Source organism: Hippopotamus amphibius, chromosome 3, assembly GCF_030028045.1.
Source record: "Hippopotamus amphibius kiboko isolate mHipAmp2 chromosome 3, mHipAmp2.hap2, whole genome shotgun sequence".
NCBI classification, from domain to species: Eukaryota; Metazoa; Chordata; class Mammalia; order Artiodactyla; family Hippopotamidae; genus Hippopotamus; species Hippopotamus amphibius.
Window position 1 is genome coordinate 127,180,252 of NC_080188.1, and position 24,445 is coordinate 127,204,696.

Here is a 24,445-nt window from a genome sequence, read left to right on the forward strand (position 1 = left end):
CTGCTCGCTACAACTAGAGAAAGCTGGCGTGCAGCAATAAAGACCCAGTGCAGCAGAAAAAAATATATATATGTGTATGTATATATATGTGTGTGTGTGTGTGTGTGTGTGTATAAATTAGATTGTCACTCCATAACTCCAGCTTCCTGTTATATTTAAAATGCCAGTCCTTAGGCCTTGAAATATCTGGCCTCTACTCCATACTCCAGTGTCATCTCAGGCCCTTTCCCCCTCACCGGCCTTTCTTTAACCACACTGGCCCTCCGTTCAGATCCTGTTCACGAAAAACTTTCCTGCCTCAGGGCCTTCTTTCTTTCTTTCTTTTTTTAGGGCCTTCTTTCTGAAGGACCTTCCCCTTGACCGTTTTAAGGCTAATTTCTTACCCTCAGGTCTTTGCTTCAGGATCGAGCATCAGAGGGCCCTCCTTGACAGCCTCTAAGAGATGCCCCCTTATTCTTCCCTACCATTGTGCCCAGTTTGTGTATTTTGTGGTACTTATCTCAATTTCTTTGCTTACTCATTTATTGAATGTTTTCCTCACAAAATTGTAAGTTAAGGGGATAGGAAACTGCCCCAGTGCCTGGCAACAGTGCCTGACATGTAACAGGCATTTAGTCATAAATATGTATATATGTAAGCTAACATTTCGGTGATGTGCTCCTCTTGGGAACACACTGCCCTCTGCCCTTGCCTCAGTCCATTCATTGTCCTGGCAGTCACCAGTCGTTCAAGAAACTGAGTGCCAGCATAGGCCCAGACCCGGGGGTAGGACTGGAGGATTCCTGCATGGCCCCTGTTAGGGTTGGTGGTGTGCCCCATCCCATAAGTCAGTAGTCAAGAAAGAGATGGTGGAACTGATAACCTAGGAGGGCCCTCACCCTTGAGGTTTGGTGATCCCTAAGGGCAGAGCTTGAGTGGGTTTGTGTCTGTCTAGGTCCTACAGCTGGAAAAGAAAGGAGGGGGAACTGGAATCCTCGAAGACTGAAGAGGGAGTGATGATAGCTCTCCTCCCCCCTTTGACTCCCTTCACAGATAGGGTGGAACCCTCTCTTTTGCTTGCACACACCACAGCTCATCTGTGATAATGATGGCCAACTGAGGGCTTTGCAGTTACTCTGAACAACCCTAGGAGGAAGTTTACGATGAGGAAACAGGCTCAGAGAGGTTACGTAGCATGTCTAAGACCACAGAAAGGCTTGGATTTAAGTTCTGGCCATCCAGCTCCAGAGCGTGAATTTCAGCCGTTAGTCTAGTGAGTGTCCTGAGACCTGTGGCACTGAGAGCTCCATTCCCAGTCATGCTCGGGGTTCTGACTTTCCTGCAGGGTCCGGACCTCCGAGCCTCCTCCAGCCAGCCCTGTTCCTGCCCATCTTGAGCTTAGCTCACGTTGTCCTATTCAGTGCAGTGCAGTTCTGGGTGGGAGGCGGCGCACGTGGCAGCAGTGGCATGGTCTCTGGAGTGTTGGCCACTTGCTCAGCTTAGATGGTCTTGGCCCTAACACCTCATTGTGTCCTTATGGAGAGATGAGGGGTGATTCACAAACACAGCCACTGAAGCATACTGGCCATGCCCCAACGTGGAGGGAATATGATGGTACTTAGGGTGAGGAGGGCCTTTTCCCTAATCACTTATTTTTCTAACTCTCATAGCCACTGTCCTGCCTCTGAGATACCAGAGTCAAGGGTGGGCCAGGGCTTACCATCACTGGAAGTCTAGTTCACCTTGCCAAATGCAGAGGCTTACTCCCCTCCCCATACCCCTCTCCCTGTAGGGTGGATAGAGACTAGCCTTAGGACTGCTGGGTGCCTTTGCCAACTGTTCCTCTTCATTTCAGTAGCTACTTTCTTCAGCTTTCTGCTGTGATGAATAGGCAGTAGGAATCGGGGGTCTTTTTTTCCTCACCACTGTGTGTGTAGCGGGGAGGGTGGCCAAATTATTTAACCTTTCTAAATCTTAGTTGCTTTAATTACCAGGGGAGCCAAAGGATGCTACCTCATTGGGTTTTTGTGGATTAGTAGAGATGATGGATTAGGTATTAAATCTGTAGAGCCATTGTGTGGTTTAAATCTGGCCTGGATCCTCAGAGGGCCTGCACACCTAAGGCACTGCTGATTGAAATCATCTTGCCAGACCTTCCCCTCTTCCTTTGTGGCTCCCTCGGACTGAACTGTCATTTCTTGCACTTCAGTTCTCCCTAGCAATAGAGCATAGCCCTGATCTTAAGAAAGCCTTGAGATGGATTCTTCTGACAAAGCTGACAGCTCTTCCTAGGAATGTATATTTTCTCCTTCTTCCTCCCAGATATCCCAGAGACACATCTCTGAGGCCCAGATTTGTGAGCCAAATTCTGACAAACCATGAGGTCAATCTTAGGCAAGTTTCTTCCCTTTTCTGGGCTACCTTGCAGCGAATAAACCCTTTCCTGCCCTTTGGACAAGCTCTGTGCAGTGCATTGAGTCCCTTGAGGGCCTCTTATCTTTGCCACACTGTCTAACTTCATTGTGTGGCAGGAAATTAGAGGAAAGGGTAGATCTGAGCCTGCCACAGGCCTAAAAGGCAGGGTTTGGGCTGCAGGAGTCTAAGCTTTAGATAGGTTGGAGCTGTGGCTCAGTGGGTGTTTTTCTCCCCCACTACCCTAGGGAAGGTGTTGCAGTAAAACCCAGGGAGTTCTGAGACAGCACCTGGAGGAGTCTGGCTCCCAGCTGCAATGTTTAAATCGGGCTAGGGTTTCTTTTGCCTTGTACTTGAAGTAGCTCAGAGTGCTTCTGCTGTGGCTGGGCCTTGCTTGAGTGGTGCCCAGAACCCTACCTCAAATAGCTGACTGCTCAGGAAGAAATTCATGGAGCTGGAAGGCCCTCGGGTATTAGTCTAGCTTTTTCTTTTTTCCAAACTGGGCCAGGGACATCTTCTCAGCCTTCATCCCTCACAAACATTTCACCCTCTTTGTGGACTACTGATAACTACTTTCATTTCAAAGGAAAGAAATATTAAGAGTTTTAATCTTAAGGCACAAAGAATAAGCTATAGAGTTCTGATAGGATTGCATAAATAATTGTCCTCTGAACTCTCACAGTGCTTTTACATTCTTATAGCAGTTACTGTTTTGGTCATACTTTCTCATCTCTTAAGATCTCTGAGATCTATCTCATCTCCCTTGCCCCTCAGCATTCAGTGGTGCCTGGTGTAAAACCCTTAGGTAGGGCCTGGCCCACAGCAGGTGCTCAGCAATGTTAGAGTCGGAGAGGCACAACCTCTCCCTGGTAAAGGCTTGATCAGTCAGCCTCAGGGATCTAAACCCTGCCCCCTTGAATCACATATCCTTATGCATGGTTCTTTTCCTGTCTTTGAGGTATTTTTTCTTCCTTTAAAACAAAACATCATTGGCTTCATGATTAGGGGAGAGACCTCTGTTATATATCAGGCAAATCTTGCTATTCACTTTTCAAACTTTTAAAAAATATTTTAAAAATTGAACGATTCTTTAAATTCTGTAGTGCTTTACAATTTTCAGAAGTGTCACACACAATTTCATGTAATCCTGTAATAACCTTTCCCCTCCTCCCACCCCTGTACTGCACCCTCCCCATTTCCTATCCCTACTGGTAACCACTAGTTGGTTTCTCTGTATCTCGAAGTCTGCTTTTTTGTTTTATTCACTACTTTTTTTTTTAGATTCCACATATAAGTGATATCATACAGTATTTGTCTTTCTCTTATTTCACTTAGCATGATGCCCTCCAAGTCCATCTGTATTGCCGCAAATGGCAAAATTTTGTTCCTTTTTATGGCTGAGTACTATCCCATTGTGCATATATACCTTGTCTTCTTTATCCATTCATCTGTTGATGGACACTTAGGTTGCTTCCATATCTTGGCAATTGTAACTAATGCTTTAAACGTTGGAGTGTAATGCGATTCACTTTTGCTGCTGTCCAATCACAATGACCTTTCAGGACAAATGAATCTTATCCTGTTACCCTCAAATTAAACACCCTTTAATAGTTTCCAGTTAGTCTTAAGAGATGAAATTCCTTAACACAGCCCAAAGGCTCTCATGAACTGTGCTGGAACTTACCTCTTCAGATTTCTGCTGTAATATTTTCTTCTGCCACGGAGCTCCCTTTCTGGTTCCTAATGGGTACCATACCCTTCCTGATCAGGAGCCTTCACATATGCTGTTTCAGCTTGGAACAGCAACTGCCCCCCTCCACCTGTCCCCCAAAGTCAGTCACTATTTACATGTTTTCAAAGCACCCTGTACTTGTCCCTCTGTAGTGCTTACCACAGACGTGGTCAAAGCTTGCTTCTCAACTAGGAATCATGTGTCTCATTCATCACCCAAATCCTAGCCCAGAAGGAATTCAAATCACCCAGAGCTTTTAGTGTGAGAGGCCTTGGGGGACTCTAAAATGGTCTATAATGAGGAACTTGGTCTTCGTGAATAAAAGGAATTTTGTACCCACAACATGTAATTTCTAAACTGAGGTTTAGGAATAAACCTATTTGTTCTTATTCAGCAGTCCTCTCACGTTGGCTGAAAACTAACCCCTTTCCCAGTGTCAGCTGTTTTGGGTAGAGTAACAGGATTTTCTAAGGGAGAACTATTTTACATGATTCTTCAAGGCTTTTCTCCTCTTAAGATACTTACAGTACTTTACCACTTATTATTTTTAAAATTAATCTTTTTTTTGGCCACACCACGTGGCATTCAGGATCTTAGTTCCCCGACTAGGGATCAAATCCACACCCCTCTGCAGTGGAAGTGCAGAAAACCGCTGGACTGCCAGAAGTGCCTACTTTAAACTGTGCTGTGCAATACAGTAGCCACTAGCCACATGTGGCTAATTATAATTAAAAACTTCAGTTTCTCAGCTTCACTAGGCATATTTCAAGTACTTAATAGGCACATGTACCTACAAATTGGACAGCACAGATACAGAACACTTCCAACATTGCCAAAAGTTTTACTGGACAGTGCTGATGTAGAACTGTCTTGCAGAACCCAGCATTTTTTCTAGCTTGTCCTGTCAGTGATATGGAAATCAAGATGTGTTAAGTTGCTAAGTAACTTAGCACAGAGGAGGACCAGAGATTTTGGTGAGGCTAACAAAACCTGTACATATTTATTTCTTTGGTCTGCCTGATGCCTTGCAGATCAATCACAAGGAAATCCCAGTATCTTTGCCTTATTTTCTTTTTTTGTAAAACAAGGACAATCCTGCCTCCTTGGGGAATAGCGGAGCGAACATGGGTATTGTGTTTACATCATCACTGGTTGGAGTGTGTGCACAGAGAGGTTAGCCTCTCTAGATTGTTGTATCCTACCCCAAAAAAATCAGGGAAAACTTCTGCTTCACCTATGTCAAGAGTATTTTAAGTACAAAATATATGGGGAAAATACTACATACAAGGGTAAGTCAAAAATTATCCACACTCTGGTTGTAGACTTTAATTAGCTTTTAGAAAAGACAAATACATCTTTTGACACAATCGCCTTGCTTTTCAATACACTTTGTCCATCTGTCAACAAGCTTTTTGTGTTCCCTCATTAAAAAATGTTTTAGGCTGAGTTGTGAGCCACAAGTGCACCGGGGACCAAACAGGTGAAAGGCTGATGGAGCGAGATCAGGACTATAGGGAGGATGCTTTAACACCTCAAAACGAAGTTTTTCTAGAGTGTCAGCAGAAGTGTGCGGACGTGCATTGTCATGCAGGATCACAAGGCCCTTGGATAGCAGTCCTCTGCATTCAATCTGAAGTTTAGCCTTCAGCTCTTCAATAAGCACCTCACTGTAACAAGCACTGTTGATTGTTGAACCTTTTTCCTGATAATGTTCCAATACTGGCCCTTGAGAATCCCAGAAAACAGAGTCATTTCACGTGTATGCTCTGTCATCAGCCATGGACATCTGGACGGGCATCTGGCTCCTTGATGGCTAATACTTGTGCAACCTTCCTTGAATTTCTTTATCCATTCATACACACTTCTTGGTGACAAAACACTTTCTCCACACTGCACAAAGTCTTCAATAAATAACGGCACCAGGTACACCCTCAGACCACAAAAAACCAAATCATTGCACACTGCTCTTCTTTCGTGCAAATCACAAGTAGGGCATCCATTTTTGCTTGCACCAGCTACAAATGAACTGATGTAACATGTTCATACCTGCACATCAGTGAATGGGGAGAGAGTAGCCTTAAATGGAAAGCACTGATAAGACAGTGCAGCCAAAAGACGTTTTAATATAACCAGAGTGCAGATAAGTTTTGACTCACCCCACCCTCGTAATCATTAGGTAAAGGTTCACAGAATTTACATCACCATGTAGTACAGGATATAATAAAGCTTAAGTGGGGTTGAGTCCATCATTAAACTTGTTTTATGAGGATCTAAGCAATGATAAGAAAATATCATGTCCATAAATCTTTAAAACAAATTTCTAGAGGACACATTTTATTGCAGAATATTATCACTGTCAATTATGAAAACCCTGCTTGCTTTTCTGCTCAAAATACTGACATGTTTCCCCACGTCATCATCATAACTATCGTATTCATTTTAGCCAAAGTCTAATCCTAGTTTAAACTGTGAATTTAAATGAACACATATACTATGAAGTAAACTGAGAATCTGACAGGTCCTTGTTCAGGTTCAACCTTTTCCTGATGCAGAGTTCCCTCTGTGGGGCTCACTTTTATCACTACTAACTTGGGTTTGCTGGCCTATAAAGGGGGAAAGCAGCTCTGGTTATTTAGAGAGAAGGAGCTACCACTAGGTATAGCATGTTTATCCACGCCTCCAGATGCTGGCTAACTTATCTCCAGTTACTGCTGTGGCTGTTTACTTATCTCACTAAATCCTTCCTGCTACATCTAAATTTCAGATATCTATTCTGTCATTGAAGTTTGTAGTTTCAATACAACTGAGAAAGAACCAGAAGATACTGGTGGTAAATAAGTCACACAAACACCAAAAGATACTCAAGTGTTAGAAATGTTTATTTGTCAAAATATTAAAAAAAAAAAAAAGTGGGAGAAGTGGAATAAAACAAGGCGAAATTTCAGCTAATGCTGTACCACGATCACAGGTCAGACATAAAAAAACAAAACAAAACAAAACAAACAGCAACCAAAACCCCAATGGTCCTAGCAATTTCAGAAGATTAGCTTCAATGTTAGAGTCCAGAGCTAACAGAGAAGAGTAAAAGGTTGCTTGCCACTACATGGTCATTTTAAAGGGAAGGAGATGTTGCAAGTAGACAGGGAGAAGGGTTCAACTCCTAAGGAAAGCAAGATAAGAGGGATTCCACTGTACAGGAAAAAGGGGATGCCAGCATAATCCTTACCTAGGGCTGCTCAGAGGCTAAGAATATAAGGAACAGAGTGAAAGGCTACAAAGACTAGTATCAGGAAGAAAGAAAAGTCAACTTAGAAGAATTAAATTAAGAAAGAAAACATAGTTGGTCACAAACTCCTTTGTTTACTGAAACATGAAGCAATGGAAACATCCCGGCAAAGGGGACCGCGCGGAGCAAGTTCTCATATATGACCGCAGCCCGAGGGTTCAGTCCGCAATTATCCTACCTGAAAGAGAGCACAACACAAGAGGCTTACACAATGCCTGGAGAGCAGCTTGGCTCCGAGTACAAGGACCCTGGTCCCGTCCTGTATTCCAGGGGGGGAAAAAGACAGAACAAAACAAAACCAAGTCAGACTGGGTCAAACTACATCTCGTATAATCACCTATGGCTATATATAAGAATGTACTTATAGCTATATATACAACAAGAAGCCATTTATCTGGAAGACTGCTTTGTTGGTGATAAACATATCTTTCTCACTTTCTTACCCATCTTTTAGGCAAGACTATTTCTGTGATACAAAGCTACTGTTGCTGTAACAAAGGGCATACAGATATTATCAAGAACCATAATGTAGTTTTGGGGTCCAGAAAAATCAGAAGATGCCAAGGTCTCAAATATGGCCAACTGCACTATCCTAAATTTGTTTCATTTTTAATCTTTCATAGTAAACAAATTTTCAGAAATGACAATCACAAAAAGTATCAAGGAGTGGTTCATTCCTCCTCCAACATACCTGCTATCATAACTGTCACAGATTTAGAGCCATAATTCCAGTAGTTCCTTTAATTGACCAAATCTCCCTTACCAAATCAAAAGAAGAAATCCTAAATTCTCTAACTCTTCCATTGATGATGGAACTCCAGACACCAATGGCTGGGGGAAAAAAAAAGTTAACTCACACCAAGTTCCTCTACTTATTACAGACAAAGGGCCAAATCTTGGTCTTGATCTGTGCCAATCGACTTCAAAAGTTGTGACGTTCTTGAATCAGTTCTGCTAGGGTGAGACCCGAATTTGGATCCCCAACAGTTCTGGAGTATTTCATCCTGGCAGCCTCATTAACATCAGGCTCCTGGGACTGCAACCAACTCAGGGTTATTCAGTCCATTTGAGGTTCACACCTGGAAGGTAAGTTTCTTTAAAAGTCATCACTAAAAAGAGGTTAGTTGAACAACCACTGCTAGAAGTCAAAAAAAATCACTTAAAAATACCTTAGCAATACCCTTTAAAGACCACAATGTACACTAATTTAATATTTAACTTTGGAACATATTTGAGAGAAATATAAGTTATCTGATAGAAGATACCACCTTACTTTAGAGGCATATCCTACTTCATGGCAGATCTAGCAGCATTAAAAGTAAAAATTAGTGGCAAGGTGCACTGGTTGTAAGATTAACCACTTCATGCACGTGAACACACATTGCTTCACAGCAGTCTCAGGAGCACCCAGTCTTGTCATGGTCATACAGGACATAACTTATTAAAGGGTCATATCATTTGCTTCTCACTACATAAAAGGGCACATTCCTGTCACTTGGTTTTTTCCTACACCTATACCAAAGGGGTATGTTAGGAACCCTGAAAACTCAGTGGTAACTCAGTTTAACTTTGCCACTAGGCCTCCGGTTCTACCGATGCTCAATTTCAAGATACAAGGAAAACCATGAGAACAGAAAGTTATGATGCAATTTCCACTCAGATGAAGAGGTTTATCAATCTCTAGATACTCCTAATTATTTTTGACATTCCAACATCTTTGCTATACATTTTCTGAAGTAGGAAAAATTAAACTGCCAGGGTTACCACCAATGGGATTTTATACACATCAGAAAATTACCTGTTTTACTTTTCTAGCTCCTTAAATGTTCCTCTCAAACAACAACAAAACCCCCACAAAATCTGCTGGAAGAAATGAGAAGTGTTGCTCTAAATGCCAGAAATATGGCTTAAATGCCAGAAATATGGCTTAAATGCCCATGCAGAACATGATGCTGTGGATTACTAATGAGGAAGGGACTCCACAGGACAGTGGCATCAAAATGTTCTGCTTTCAAGCAAATATCCTGGAGCTAAATACCCAGAATTTAGAGGATTTTATTTGGCTTACAGATATATTAGAAGAATTTCCTCTGATAAAGGCTCATGACCTAAGTAGTAGTTTTATTAGCAAATCAGAAGTCTGAACTTATAGTTTAAACCCTCACTGGTGACATTCATGATTAACTCCTGAACCTGTACTCCTCAGCATACATTACAGTGACTTCTATGGGGGAAAGAGAAAGTAGTTTTGGACTCAGGCAGGCCTGAGTTTGAATTCTGGTCCCATCTCTCAATTACCAGGTGACTTTAGGCAAAGTACTTAACCTCTCTGAGCCTTAGTTCCTTTCTCTGTAAAAGAGAAAATATCTTAAAGGCTAGCTGCAGAACCAAATGATATCATGTACAAAGAGGGCACTCAACAAGTGTTAGTTTTCTTAACTATGTTTCTGTAACCCAGATCTGCTTACACTTGATTAAAGAACAATATTCTAACTAACAAACTGAGTTGTTGTTGTTCTCTCAGAAAGAACAAGTTGGTTGGAGTTGTAAACTAAAACCTCAATAGGCCAAATGAACCTCTGGCCTACGTCAGAGAAGTATTTAAGACTCACATGCAATATACCTTTCGGATACTGTCCTGACAGCAAACAGGTGGCTTTAGCCTCCTCTATGTGGCACAGGTCTCCTTTCTGGGGAACTAAATGGAATCTCTTAACCACACCCACCACACTCTCACCTCCAGTTTTTAAAAGGCTGAGTACCGCGCTCGGTCCACATACTGCTCCCGCTCATACCGGGCCATGTCATACAGAGAATTCCGTGCAGCTGCTGAAGCCTGAGACAGCTCACTCTCTGGCCCATAACCGTAGCCCTCTCCAACTGTGGGGAGCACAGCTGCAGCTCGACGCAGGGGGCTCCTGTCCCTTCCGTAATAGGAGGAAGTGGTGGCAGCGGCAGCAGCCATAGCAGCTGAGGTGGCAGCGGCGCCTGAGTTTGGCAACAGGTGTCTGTCGTAGGGATCAACAGAAGTGGAGTTGAGGTGACCGGTCACAGCTGTGCTCTGGACTTGAGGCAGATGGGACATGGTCTGCTCTGCGTAGTTGTACGCAGAAGCTGCTGCTGCTGCTGCCACTGCCTCGTAAGAGCGGACACGGTAACGCTTATAGTAGTCGAGCGCTCCGTACGCGTCGTTGTAATACATGGATTCCCCGTAGCCCATGGTGTAAGGCGTGCGCACCGCTCCATACTGTTCGTTATACTGCTCGGTAAAGTCCGCCACACGACCCGTACGATCTACTGGACACTCTTTGGACCAGTGCCCCTCCTTCCCACACCGATAGCAGCCACTCTGGTCTCCCATCCCAGGGGCAGTCCGAAGCCGGCTGGTGGACAACTGCACGTGCATTCGTTTGCCTTGAGGAAACAGACGTAAGAAGATTCATTATAACTCACTGACATTGTTTATCCTCCCCAAAATGAAAATGAACTAGTTGGCAAAAGACACACAAACATACACACACTCCTGCAACCCTATTTCAGCAATCCCCTCCAAAAGAAGTTGAAGTTTTAACAGATGAGAGCTAGAAACTTAAGTCCTCAGAAACCAGCCAATACTTTCTACTTACACCAGGAGACCAGGATTACCTCCTACCTCCAACTCCACGACTTTCTTCTCCCCCAACAGAGATACTGAGAAAGTTTCCACTTTTCACTACTAAGATTTATTAATTCTAACGATTCAAAACATGACAGTTTTTCCAAATCAAATATCCAACAAAACCTCAGTTATACCAGAGGAAAGCATCTTACCAAACTCACTGATTTACTCAGGGTCACATAAGGCCTGAGCATTTACTGTAGCTTAGAAACCACAGCCATATGCTGTCCATCTTGTTTCCTCCAGCCATTTTTGCAGATGTCACCAGAAGGCTATGTTGGGTACACAAATCATACCTGGCTTGTCATCTGCTTCAACTCCAGTACCTCCAAGAATCAGTCATAAGACCCTCCAGATTTCAACCCCACCCCCACTTGTTTTCAGCAAGGGTGAACCCATGCCTACTGTGGAACAGAAAACTACCAGACCTAGGTGTCTCAACAGCAAGAATCAGGTGTTGAAGCAGTACTGGTTTCTTAGGGACAGTGTGTTTCTATGCAGTGGAATGACTGGCATTTCATCCTGCTATGTCATTTACAACTCTTTACAGGGGATTAGCTACCTGTCAGGAAAATGCAGCATTTGCCTAAAGGCTTCTGGGCACCCACACAAACAAGCCACATCCATACTTCCAGGAAATGACCAGCACGAGGAACAGCTAAGAGGAGAAACAATCTTTGCCCTGGGCTCGTGTACCATCACAAGCATCCAAGGTCTTTAAAAGCAGTTCGAGAAAAAGCATATTCTTGGCAGCATTTAGTGCCAAACTGCCTAAGACTTTGGAGATCAAGTCAATGCTTTACAAATTGTAGCCAAAGGCAGCCAGTACAGACGCAGAGAACATCACTCTAAAGGGCGGCTCAGAACAAATCCCCCCTCCGCGATCAGTAAGTTGCTCTCTCTTTAACAGACCTTGTTCTGGATGCAGCTATGCGATAGGAGGCCTCGTGCTCCACCATCCTGTTGGAAACAGCCCGATTCAGGACGGCAGCCAGAACAGCGCCATGCACTGACCCTGAGAGGGGAGCGGGTTAGTGCAGTAATATCACTTTAGTCAAACTCAGTTCTGCCCATTGTCCAACATTCCTACCACCCCAGTTTCTAGTAGTAGTAGTTGCGGCCTCAAATTTAAAACCCTTTCTTTAGCAGAAACGAAGGTGCTCAGGTTTTTACTTCCAGCTGCTAGTAGAGGCAGCATCCACCCTCAACAATGATAGACTCAACAGAAACCAAATGACAATAATTCTCTGAAAGCAGCATTTAGCCATCCCATTATTTTCAGAGATTTAGATACTTCCATTCTTAGAAGTTATTACGGGCCAAAGGCTAACTATGCTTAGAACAAAAACAAATGAATTTTTGCCCCAATTTATATCCCAAATGTAGAGTTCCCTATAATTTAGACTGGAGGATTACAAGTTACTTGGCTTTCAAACATGCATGGTGACATTAATCTGTGTGACAGACACAAACTGTGCTCCAATTCTGAAGTCAGTGTAACCATGCCAATCTAAAAAGCAGTCAATCCAGAGATCCAGAAGTACATTTTTAAGGAAAATATTTAACTTGCTCCTTTATAGATTATGGGTCTATTTTTTTTCAGGAACAAAACCCAGTGATTTCTTCCCCCTTGATGTTTCTATTACTACATCCAACCTTCACCACTGCTTTATTTAGAGTGGAACTCAGATATTTATAAACATCTGTGGCAAAATCTACCTCTGTAGTAGCTGTGAAAAGAATTCGGGTAAAAAATTTTTTTACCTAGAAATAAAAGATCTGCAACAGAAGTGACAGGTTTTTTTTTCACATAATCTTTCCAAAGGTTGTAATTACGTTTTTAATTTAAATCCCCTAAAGTTCTTACAATTGAAATACTGTGTTTCTCTATTACCTTAAGGAACCAGGGCAAAGAAAATTGAAAGAAGATTAAATTCTACTACTCTACTACACCTGGAGATGCCAAAAGCTTAAAGATTTTCTGAGCTCTCCAAAAATTACTGAGATGTGTTGCCAACATTTCCAGAAAACCAGCACCCCCCAAAGTGTTTTCTTTTGAAACAAAGAAGTGGGCAACTTGGGTCCTCATTGCTGAGCTCCTATCAAGTGCCAGGATCCAGAGAAGATTAGGGATACAGCTGATTATACAACTATACTCCAGCTTAATGCTTGTTTACATATTGGGGAAAAAGGAAACATCTGAACTCTTACATGTCATTCCCAATTCAGCTGCCTGAGTTGTTACCTGGGAACAGCTTCTTTAGGGTCTTGCAATGCAAACTGTTTGCTAACTCAATAGTGGTTCATTTCACTGCTGCCTGTGGAGAGGAAACTGATCCTGAAAGACCCAGGTGAACTCAGATTCTGCTGCTTTAAGAAGTCATACAATTGGGAAGCCTATCGCAGCCATTAACACATAAAGATTCAAAAGACGCCCAAAGTGGCACTCTTAAGAGGCCACCTTCATTAGGAGATGACCAAAAATGTTTTATGGAAAAATGTGACAAACTGGTATCTAGATTGTACTTTCTGTAAAAGTGCAACTTATTATCCAGTGTTAAACTTTCTCTCATCATCTGGGAAAAAAACAGAGCTGGTTATAAAAATATCTGTATGTATGTACACAGTTGAGGGCTTTCTCCAGACAGCCCAGGCTAAGAACATGAAAACCAAATAAAGGATCCTCTTTTCCAAAAATGACATTTAAAAAAATCTCATGGACCATTGCGTTACTCAGATATCTACTTCCTGAAGTAACTAAACTCACTATATTAAAACACACATTCCTTTCAAGTCCACTCCCCCAATTAACTGATTTTCATATATATATTTTGGTCCCTACCCTTTTATTCAATTGCATATTAAAATGGCAAGGACATGCAGTATTATAGTAGAATATCTCTGCACTTTGTACCTGACTTTAACTGCATTCTTTTTACATTTTGCTTGTAACCTGTCGAGAGAGAACTCCCATTTCCCCCAACAATGTCCATTCATGATCCCCTCCCTCATCAAATGAAAATAATTAATAATACTTTTAAAGCTGTGAGTGCAACAGCTTTCCAATAAAAGAAAAACAAATGTAAATAAGGAAAGTTAACTATTACATTTTAAATAAATTTCTAACCAAAACAGAAATACTCATTGTTGCAACCACCGCTCACCTTTCATCATACAGTGCTTTTACTGTCAAAACACTTTCACATTTATTACCTCATTCTAGCCTCACTACCATCCTGTGAGGGAGGTACGGCAGGGATCATTAACTCTATTTTATATGTGGGGAAATGAAGCACAGAAAGGTTAAAACACTTGTCCAAAGTCATATGACAAGTTAATGGTAGAAAGTACCTACAACTTTTGCCCAATGCTTTAAGGAGTAGCTGAAGGCACCACTGGCTGAGGCCAAAGATATGACGCATTATTTGCAATCTCTACTATCCGCAAACTTTCTTACCCTTTTCTGGTCAATTTTTCCTCTTCTCCCTTTTTTTTTTCTTTCTGCTTTTCTAGGTTTAGTAGAGGACCCTTAAGTACTTCTTAACAGCCCTTTTAGTGGCACTCAAAGGAAAAAGTGGCCTTAAATTATGAACCTGAAAAGGTTTACATGTGGCTGTAAACGTGCGGTCCAAGATGACAGTGTCAACAAAAAACTTGTAGAACAGCGCTGTACAACAGAACTTTCCGTGATGAGGGAAACCTTCTGTACCTGCACTAATACAGTCACCACTAGCCTCTTATGACTTCCGAGTGCTTGAAATGTCTGCAGCACAACTGAGAAACTAAATTTTAAAATTTATTTAAGTGTAATAGCCACATGTGGCTAGTGGCTACCATATTAGCACACTTCTAGAGAATCTTCAGTCAACCTCCTGTGGTATTAATGACAACATATGTACCTTTATTAATGAAATAATTCAATACAACACCCTTACTGGAATCTCCTTAAAAGCAGGACTATCATTCCCATTCAACCTAGTTTTTAGAAATTTCCTTTTTTTCCATTCGGATTAAATAATAGTAGGTGAAGCAGAATAGTCCATGGCGTGATTTTTGGCTCTGCTTGCATAGCTCACTGACTGAACAAATTTGAGAACTCAAAAGGTACTCCCCCAAATCCAGATTCACCACCCAGATTTATAACACAGGGATTCTTCGAGATGTCTGTTGTTCTTTCCCACCACAGCCCATCACCCAAGGCAGTAAAGAGTATAAACCCTAAGCATTTAAACTCTCAAATATAAGGCTTCCTCGTCATAACAGAAGAAACAGGTAACCCACAGACTTTTATCCTCCCTTCTCCCATGAAGCACTCATTTGCCCAGGCAGATTAAACTTCCAACAGCATCCAAATGAATGACGCCTGCAGGATAAAGTAACCCACCATTTGTGATTCTACAAAGTTGTTGAGGAACATCCTGGCAAATCTGAAAAGGAGAAGTGTTTGCTTCTCCAAGAGTAAGTTGTCCTTAAGCGTGGTAAACATACACTATTTCTATTGCTTCCAGTTGAAACAGAATGGACCTGCCAGCCCCATGGTCCTGTTTTCTTGCCTCTGTCTAGACCCCACTCAGATTTGCCGCCCAGGCCCCAGAGCAGTTCACCTTGAAACTCTGTGTTGTCAAGGCCCCTGATGGCCTCCACCGCATCCTCTGCCCGCTCCATGTGTACGAAGGCATAATCTTTCACGATGTCACATTCGATGACAGGTCCGTACTCCTCAAACTTGGCCCGAAGCTCTTGGTTGGTACAAGTAGGACTGATGTTGCCTACATGCAACTTGGTTGAAGCTTTGCTCTTATTCTTGCTGGCTTCCACGTTGATGTTCACCCCATGCAGCTTGTAGTGGTGCAGGTTGCGTATGGCATCCTCGGCCGCCGTCTTGTCCTCTATGTGCACAAAGCCGTAGTTCTTAATGATGTCACACTCCAGCACCTTCCCATACTGCTCGAAGAGTGAGCGGATCTCCTGCTCTGTGGCCTCCCGGGGCAGGTTTCCGATGAACAGCTTCACCATCCTGACAAGAGCCTGGAAAGGAAGAAAGGAGATTTCCAAAAGTCAGGGGCGGAGGAGAAAATTTCAGGGCATCGCATTTTGGGTTATAATCCTCCAAAGTTCTTGGCACCTTCAAGATCCTCACACAGACGTTCATTATCTTTTCAACAGCGGGAGAAAGCTTTGCTCTTAAGGAGTAGTGTGAGTTGTGTGCGACACGCGAACAGGTCGGGTGTCGGCATGCACTGCACAGTCCATCATCTCCGTGAAATCAGGCGCATTTTAAGTCACGGGGTTAGCTGGAAATACTCAATTTCGGGGGCAGGTAAGAGGAGAGTCCAAACAGGAGGCAAGAGGCATGGATCTTACTGTTCCTGGTAACAAGGTTTTGGAGGGAAATCTGTGTACCTCTCTTCCGTGCAGCATCACCTCTCAAGATACTCTTAGAATAAAAAGGCCCCCTAGGCCCCAACCTGGGACATCCCCGACCCCAACGTCCCAACTCCAGTTCCTTGGCCCCAACAAAGACTCGCCTCGACCCGACCCCTGCCCCGCCCCCTCCGGAGACCCGGCCCCGCCTCCTCCCGTTGTCTTCCCCCGACCTCGCTCCCGCAGCAAGAGGAGAAACCCAAACCCTGGACCATTCCCGTCCGCCAGAGGCCCGGCCCGGCCCGCTCTCAGGCTCCCCACACACCCACAAGAACCCCCTCGCACCTCCGGGTGGCGGCGGCGGCGGCGGCTCCCGCGTCAGAGAGAACCCTACAAAATGGCGACGGCCGCTCGAGCCTCGGCGCGACCGGGCCCTTTCTCGCGCGCCAGTTCACGCACGCGCGAGTGCGCGCTGCGCCCCCCTCACCCTCGCGGGAGCCGGGCGACCAATCGCGCGGCCGCATACAAATGGCTGCCCCGGGCTCGGCTCCCAGCCACCCCGATACGGGGGCGGGGCCCGCTGATGACGGCGCTGCGGAGCGGAGGTTAGCCCGCCCCCTGGCCTGGCTAGCCAATCACAACCTTGAAAGGTGGGGGGTCGACGCTCACGCTTCACAAGGGCGCTGGATGCAACCACTGCCTCGGTGAAATCAGAAGCCCGGGAGAGTCACTCTAACCATCACAATGGGTAGTGCTATTAGGCCCGGGGGGGTGGAGCAGGGGGTAGGACGGCGACTGCTGATGACAAAGGGTTATCTCACTGGGTCCCTTAAAAGGGGGTTTTCTTAGTGGCCTCCCAGCCTCTATGGCAGCTGGGGACAACATTTTAGAAATACAGGCACACCACATTTTAGGCAAACTTAGTCTTTTTCGGGGGGGGGGGGCGGGTTGAGCTTTTAAACATAATTTAAAAATTTTAAATTGTAAACATCTTATGCATTGGTGAGGAAACGGAGAACCAAAGAGGGCAGAGCCGGGCTAGCTCTGAGAGGCATTTTATTCTAGCTGCACAGTCAAGTTTTGCTTGTCACATGTACCTGAAGACTGATTTTTCTCTCCCTAGCTAGACAATTAAGCTCTAATTGTGTGTCATTCGCAGTTCCTGATGCGCGGTGAGCACACCAAAGGAGGCCCAGAGAGGTTTCTTGTTTGGAGGATAGGCCAGGGTCTCCACGTCCACACCAAGCTGCTGGAGGACTGGGCAACTGAGTCCCTGAGCACTTTCCAGGTTTCAAAATTCAGCTGTGGTCCAAGGGCACCTCCTGGTGGCAAAAAGGAAGATATTGAGGTGGATTACTCACTGTCAGCTTTGAACAAAGAATAGACGTTTATGAAGATTGATGGACCGAGCTTATCTCCAAGTAGAGCTTGCCGGGGTGGTTGTCAATCACCATTCCTCCTTGATATCCTTTCTGATACTATCAGGCACAAATTCTGCAGGCTCCCCTCTTCCTCTCCAACTACTTTGTTACGTTTCTTTCACTGAATTCTTTATTTCCCAGCAATTTCAGAAGAGGCACTGTCCTTCCAATTCTAATGGCACTCAAGCTGGTCTCCCACCTAATTCTATTTACCACTCCCCTTCCCTTCTCCTCTTTGTCGTTTCCAGTTTCTTTTCATGCTCAGACTTTTAAAATATGTATAGGGGACTTCCCTGGTGGTCCAGTGGCTAAGACTCCGAGCTCCTAATGCAGGGGGCTGGGTTTGATCCCTGGTCAGGGAACTAGATCCCACATGCTGCCGCAGCTAAAAGATCCCACGGGTGGCAATGGAGAGATCCCGCATGCTGCAACTAAGACTCAGTGCAGCCAAATAAATAAATAAATAAAATTTTAAACATGTATAGGAACCTCCTTGCCCATTTCTGAAATAGCTTTCACTCATCTTCACTATTACAGTTTTCTTCTTGAGTTTCTTCCTTGTGTTCTAAGACAGACTTCCTCAAAGAGAGAGCCTGAGCCTGCTATTGTCCACCTTCATGCACTGTGGGTTTTTTTTTTTAATTATTACTTTTTAATTAATTAATTAATTAATTGACTGTGTTGGGTCTACGTTGCTGCTTATGAGCTTTCTCTATTTGCAGCGATCAGGGGCTACTCTTCGTTGTGGTGCACAGGCTTCTCATTGTGGTGGCTTCTCTTGTTGCGGAGCATGGGCTCTAGGCGTCGTGCAGCCTTCAGTAGTTGTGGTGCACAGGCTCAGTAGTTGTGGCTCACGGGCTCTAGAGCACAGGCTCAGTAGTTGTGGTGCACGGGCTTAGTTGTTCCGTGGCATGTGGTCTCAGAAGAGACCAGGGGTCAAACTGTGTCCCCTGCATTGACAGGTGGATTCTTAACCACTGCACCACCAGGGAAGTCCCCATGCACTGTGTTTTGGGTTCTGTCCTCCTCTCCAATTCCCCAAGTTTTCTGAGGTCACCAAAACTAATGTCCTTTTAACAGTTTCACCCTTCTCAACTTTTCATTCATTCACCATCCTTTTCTCCTGTGTTTTTACACTGCTCCCCCTCATAGCTCTGACTGTACCATTGCATATCCTTCCTCCCCATCCATTTCCCTATTCTTATCTATTCCCTTTTACCTCCCCTCTCCTTCCCTCATAGGCAACCATTAAATGAGTTCAGTGTGTATTATTTTGTTTGTGTTCTTGCAAGACATGTCTGTTTTATTGAAGTATAGTTGATTTACGATGTTGTGTTAGTTTCTGGTATACAGCAAAGTGATCAGTTACATGTATATATATTCTTTTTCATATTCTTTCCATTATAGGTTATTGTAAGATTGAATATAGTTCCCTGTGCTATACAGTAGAGCCGTGTTTTTATCTATTTTATATGTAGTAGTTTGTATCTGCTAATCCCAAACTCCTGATTTATCTCTCCCCACCTTCCTCTTTGGTAACCGTAGGTTGTTTTCTACAAGACATGTCTTTTTAGTGCACATTTGCTTTTTCCATTTAAAAAAATGTTTTATTGTGGAAATTTTTTAAAAAGCACAAATAGAGAATATTATGAACGCCTATGGACCCTTTACTCACCTTTGACAATTATCAACATTTTGCTGATCTTATTTTACGTAGCCCCCTCTACTTTGTGTGTGTGGTGGAGGGGGTCCTGGAGTTTTTTTTAAGGCAAATCCTGGACATAATGTCATTTTACCTGTAAGGTTTTCACTAACTGCCTCTAAAACATCAGCTCCATGCTATGCAAATATCATCTTATATTTGTATTTAAATTTCTCCTGGATTGTCCCAAGTATCTCTTTTTACATTTGTTTTCTAATATGGATCTAAGCAAAGCCTGCCCATTGTTCATTTGGGTAAATTATTTTATGCAAATGTTTATGTAAATTTTGTTGTATAGCTCACTGTTTCTTACTTTTTCACTAAACACTAAGTTAATGTGAGGTATGTAACTACTGAGCAGTGCTCCACAGTGTGCAACCACCATATTTCCCTATCCATCTCCCAGCATAGGACACTCAGGTCACCTCCAACTCCTTACTGTTGTTATAGACAAGGCTGCAGTGCACATCCTTATGTTAATTATGTGTGCCCTAATGGTTTGGTGTGAGAATGTAAGGGAAGATAAGCCCAGGGGTGGAACTGCTGGGTTGCTGGGTCATAGGGTATACATGGAACTAACTGACGTGTCCAAGTAGCGCCAGATTGTCCTGTGGAAACCAGTCTACCCTCCCACCTGAGGGGCCCTACACCTCAGTGTCTCTACCAGTGTTTGCCATTATCCAGTTGTCTAATTTTTGCCAGTATAATAGGCATAAAGTGGTATAGCGCTTTAATTTGCATTTCTGTGATTACTAATGGTTCTTTTTTTTAATCTTCTGTAGCAAGCTACTGACTTTTGCTTTTTTTTTTAAGTTTATTTTATTTTTTGGCTGGGTCATAGTTGCGGCACACGGGATCTTTTATTGTGGTGCGCGGGCTCTTTACTGCAGTGCGTGGGCTTCTCTCTAGTTGTGGCGTGCGTGTTTTGTCTTTTCTCGTTGAGGCACGTGACTTCAATAGTTGTGGCACACAGGTTTAGTTGCCCCGTGTCATGTGGGATCTTTGTTGCCTGACCGGGCATGGAACCCGCGTCCCCAGCACTGCAGGAAGGGTTCTTTATTGCTGGACCTCCAGGGAAGTCCCTGATTACTAATGATTCTAAGCATCTCTTATTTCTCTTAAGTTTGGAAGGTTTACTCTCTGTGATTTTCCTATTCGTATCTTTTCCCCATGTTTCTTGTCAGGTTACAGTCTCCTTTTTGTTGCTGATTTGCAGGATTTTCTTGTATATTCTAGATATTAATCTCTTATTGGTTTCGAATATTCTCTCACTCTACCAAATTATTAACTTTGTCTACAGAGTCCGTCATTAAACAGAAATCCTTAAATTTTTTATGGGATCGATTTAATCAATTTTTGTCTTAAAGTTTGTGTTTTTGAAGTTTTGTATAAAATGTCCTTTTCTGTCCCCCTGAGTCACAAATGTTTTCCTACATTTTCTTCTATTAACATTAATGTTTTTACCTTTCAAATTTACGTCTGTAGTCCATTTAGAGCAGTGCTGTCCAAATAGAAATACAATGTGAGCAACATATACAGAACTTTCTAGTAAACAAACATTTAAGAAATAAAAGGAAACGGTTGAAGTTAATTTTAATATTTTCAAAATCCAATATATCTAAACTATTTCAACATATAATCAATATAAAAATTACTGAGATGTTTTAAATTCTTTTTTTCCTCTTCAGTCTTCAAAATCCAGAAAACATTTACACTTACAGCACATCTCAGTTGGGACTAGCCACGTACCAAGTGCTCACAGCCACGTACGGCTCATGGATACCATACCGGATAGCACAGATCTAGAGGTCACTCTTGGAGGTGGGGTTAGGTAAGAATGCAGACAGTTTTCTCTAAATAATTAATCCATCTTTACCTGTCCCTATTTCCCCATTGATTTGTGGAAGCTGCACTATTGTATTTTTGTGCTCTAATCTGCCTTCATGCGTCATTGCTGCATTCCATTCTGTCATCTTTCCTGGAACTTTCCCTTTCTTCCACTCATTTCCTAAGGTGTCTCCCAAGACTTACTTCCTGACCTTATGCTTATCCTCTTCTATGTCCTGCCCTTAAGGATTCATGGACTCAGGTAGCTTCAGCTACCACGCATATGTAGATGCTCAAAGCATATTTTTATTACGTCTCCATTCACGTCTGACCTCATTCTGCAGGACTGCTTCACTTGGCTGCCCTATTTACAAGTTAAAATGATAATTTCTCCATTGGTTTCTCACCCCTATATACATATCCTTCTAAAAGCTCTACTGATTGCTTTCTGCCCCAACCCCCAGGCTTGCCACCATGGAGTGCAAATACCCAGATTCCCTGAGCATGCCACGACGTGTGACTTTCTCTTCCTTCATACAGTGGAGATTTTATAATTATACCTGAAGAATGAAAGAAGGTGTCTGTGTAGTGCTGAAGTATTACTCCTCCATTTAGTCCCACAACAGCTTGTTCCAATTGCATTATCCACGTGTTTACTTGGGAATACTGAATCTGCTCTTCTTCAGAGAAAGGGATAATTATTCCGTGCGCTATCTGGTCTACCACATCTCATGTTTGGAAACTTTCTGGGCCTGCACACACCTGACCCTGTCTTCATCATGGCTGATGATGGTTAGTGTCTGCTTAGCCAGGGCCCTTGGCCAATTAGGCTAAAGATGGGGCTGCTTTCCTGGAAAGATCTCAGAGCCCCAAAAAGAAATGGCTGTTTGTGTATGTATGGGAAACAATGAAAGAACAAAGTTTTCCTATAGGAGGCCACCAAGGCAAATACTATTGCCCTGAAACCTCCAGTTGCCAAGCCAGAGATAAGAGGGAAAGCCACCTGCTCCTTTTCTTATGCGTCACTGGATCTAGAATATATTCTCCTGTGTCTTTGTTTACACACTTAGGATGTACCTCGTGGCTTCCCAGGGTGACGTCATTCTATTGGTCAGTGGATTGGGAACCTGTTACTTATCTGATCCCTGTCTGGACTCCCTTGATCCCCTATTGGGGTCCTCTCTATTGAGAAGGAAGGTGGGGTCAGTAATCACCGCCCGTGTGCTCCACTCTCCGCTGTCGGGCTGAGCAGTGGCTGAGACTAGGTTGTGGCGAGGCTCTGCTGAGTGAAGAAAGTTGTGCACAAGGAAAGCAGTCATGTGCTGCCTTTTAACATTAATACCGCTTGTGAACATCGTGGTGAACGTCTTTGGTCTAAAGAGAGGCTTGACATTGGTCATCCCAGCAAAGAGGAGGTCATTATCATGGGGAAGTGAGACCGTGGTAGGGAGGCTCGCAGAATAATGCGGTTCTTGATGGGCTGGGGGTGGAGTGGAAACCCGACACACAGGAGACGGGGACCTGAGGGAAGAACGTAGGCATAGGCAGAGAGGCTTGTGGTCAGGAAAGCAAAGACATCCAGAGGCAGTAAGAGAAGCTGAGCTGTTTAATCACCTCCTTGGCCAGACTCAAGGCTGTGGTTACCCCTGAACAACTCACACCTGGAAGCTGTTGAGAGTTGCTAGAGATGGAGGGGCCGCTTGAGTCAGAGGATGAGGGAGGATGGGAAGCGGGAGCTTGGATGTCTCTGACTCGTCATCTGGCAATCTTGCCCCCAGGTCCTGCTTCAGCTCTGAGAGGTTCCTGGCTGGTCCCCAGGGGCAAGGAGTGGATGGCGTGCCCTAGCTGTGGCAGGGGCAGCCATTCCCCACATGGCCTGTGTAGAGGGTGCGGCGCTGTCCGCGCTGTGGTGGGGATAGAGGCATAAGGCTAGGGGAAGAGGGGAGAAGGGGGAGAGTGGAATTGGGGGTTGCCTGGGCCCCACCACCAGTCAGGAATTAAATAGCAGAAGAGAAAGGTTGCCCTTGGGAACACTGACTCGTCCGCAGAGACAGATCCTGGTGATGGGTTGACCTTGGCAACAGGCCCTAGCAGCAGGCTGTTGTCCTGACAAGAGGCAAGAGGGTGGTCCCTGTCGACGGTCCCTGGCAGTTTCCTGGACAGAGGGAAGGAGCTGGCCTGGGAGTCTCGCCCCCAACTACTTGTTCTTCTTGAAGAAGCTGAAGCGCTTTTCTCGTTCTCGTTCTCTGCCATCCTTGCTGCGAAGTACGACAGGTCCCTCAGCCCCAACCGGTGAGACCGGGGGCATGGTCATGGCCCGGGTCATGCCTCGGGTGGCGCTGGGCACCGCTGGTTCTTCAGGCTCCCCAGAGGCCGAGGATGCAGCGGCAATGGCTGCATTCACCACCCTCAGCCACGAGCTCATCTCTGCCTGCAGGGGGCGCGGAGAGACAACTGGTCAGCTTGGAGGATGCTCCGCTGGGGGGCCCAGCTCCCCACAGTGGGGAAGCGTAAGAGGAGGAGGCGGAGATGACTCTCATCTCATTGGAGGAAAAGACCCCTTGAAGGTAGGGAACCTGTTTTGGTATGGCCTTCACAAACATCCAGTTGGTATACTGTGGGTTGTCTGATATCAAAGAATGAGACACTTCAGACAAGGAAAAAGAGGCGAGGGAAGAAAGGGTGCATCTGGAGGGTTCTAAGACTGCACGGAGAGAAGGGGACACGGGAGGAGAGGGCACATGGGAGGAGAAAGGACAGCTCACCTCATCCTTGGCCTGGAATAAATATTCTTTCCCATCCTGTAAGCTGTTGGGAGAGAGAGAAACCTCAGGGCAGAGCTGAGACTCTGATTGGCCAGATCAGGGCTGGTGAGAGCTCACTATCACTCAGAGACCAGGCTGGACGACATGTCCAGGGCCCTCAGGGCCAGATCAGACACGTTCTGCACATTCTTCAGATTCCCAGGACTGTGCCAAAGCAGATCCTTCCTGATTGGCTGCCAAGGACCAGGGTGAGCTCATCTCCATCCCAGGCCCTGCCTCCTGCTCCAGCTGGCAGGCAG

General features: G+C 44.4%; 3 protein-coding genes across 16 annotated transcripts in view; 1 reads left to right on the top strand and 2 right to left on the bottom strand.

The window, feature by feature from the left end:
* The window catches only part of RBM4 (RNA binding motif protein 4), a 33,786-nt gene extending 19,718 nt beyond the window's left edge, over nt 1–14,068 (top strand). Inside the window, exon 3 of the mRNA XM_057726811.1 lies at nt 12,968–14,068. Within this exon, the coding sequence (XP_057582794.1) occupies nt 12,968–13,041 (74 nt within the window). The 3' untranslated portion in view covers nt 13,042–14,068. The remainder of the gene's footprint in view (nt 1–12,967) is intronic.
* RBM4B (RNA binding motif protein 4B) lies at nt 6,987–16,885 on the bottom strand. Of its 10 annotated transcripts, none has more exons than XR_009052610.1 (4): nt 16,471–16,576; nt 15,672–16,095; nt 8,267–10,823; nt 6,987–7,587 (listed from the first exon to the last, which is right to left on the bottom strand). XR_009052610.1 is itself a non-coding variant. In XM_057726801.1 (4 exons), exons 1-3 carry the CDS (start codon nt 16,486–16,488, stop codon nt 10,156–10,158), a joined length of 1,110 nt encoding a protein of 369 aa, XP_057582784.1. In that variant the 5' UTR covers nt 16,489–16,576; the 3' UTR covers nt 6,987–7,587; nt 10,147–10,155. The 10 variants fall into 10 exon arrangements, 7 of the variants coding, with proteins under 7 accessions (XP_057582784.1, XP_057582783.1, XP_057582785.1 ...); XR_009052609.1 differs by having other exon boundaries at nt 6,987–7,668; XR_009052608.1 differs by having other exon boundaries at nt 6,987–7,668; nt 8,101–10,823.
* A 6,087-nt stretch (nt 16,886–22,972) lies between these two features.
* The window catches only part of SPTBN2 (spectrin beta, non-erythrocytic 2), a 39,165-nt gene continuing 37,692 nt past the window's right edge, over nt 22,973–24,445 (bottom strand). For all 5 annotated transcript variants that reach the window (XM_057725541.1, XM_057725538.1, XM_057725542.1 and 2 more), the window contains 2 exons: nt 24,147–24,189; nt 22,973–23,812 (listed from right to left, as the gene is read on the bottom strand). In XM_057725541.1, the coding sequence (XP_057581524.1) occupies nt 23,579–23,812; nt 24,147–24,189 (277 nt within the window). In that variant the 3' untranslated portion in view covers nt 22,973–23,578. The remainder of the gene's footprint in view (nt 23,813–24,146; nt 24,190–24,445) is intronic.

What these genes read in the sequence shown, in the direction of transcription:
- RBM4B (XM_057726801.1), bottom strand. An exon ending in TGACAACACAGAGTTTCAAG is followed by an intron (nt 10,824 to 15,671) that starts GTGAACTGCTCT and finishes TGTTTCCTCAAG; the next exon opens with GCAAACGAATGCACGTGCAG.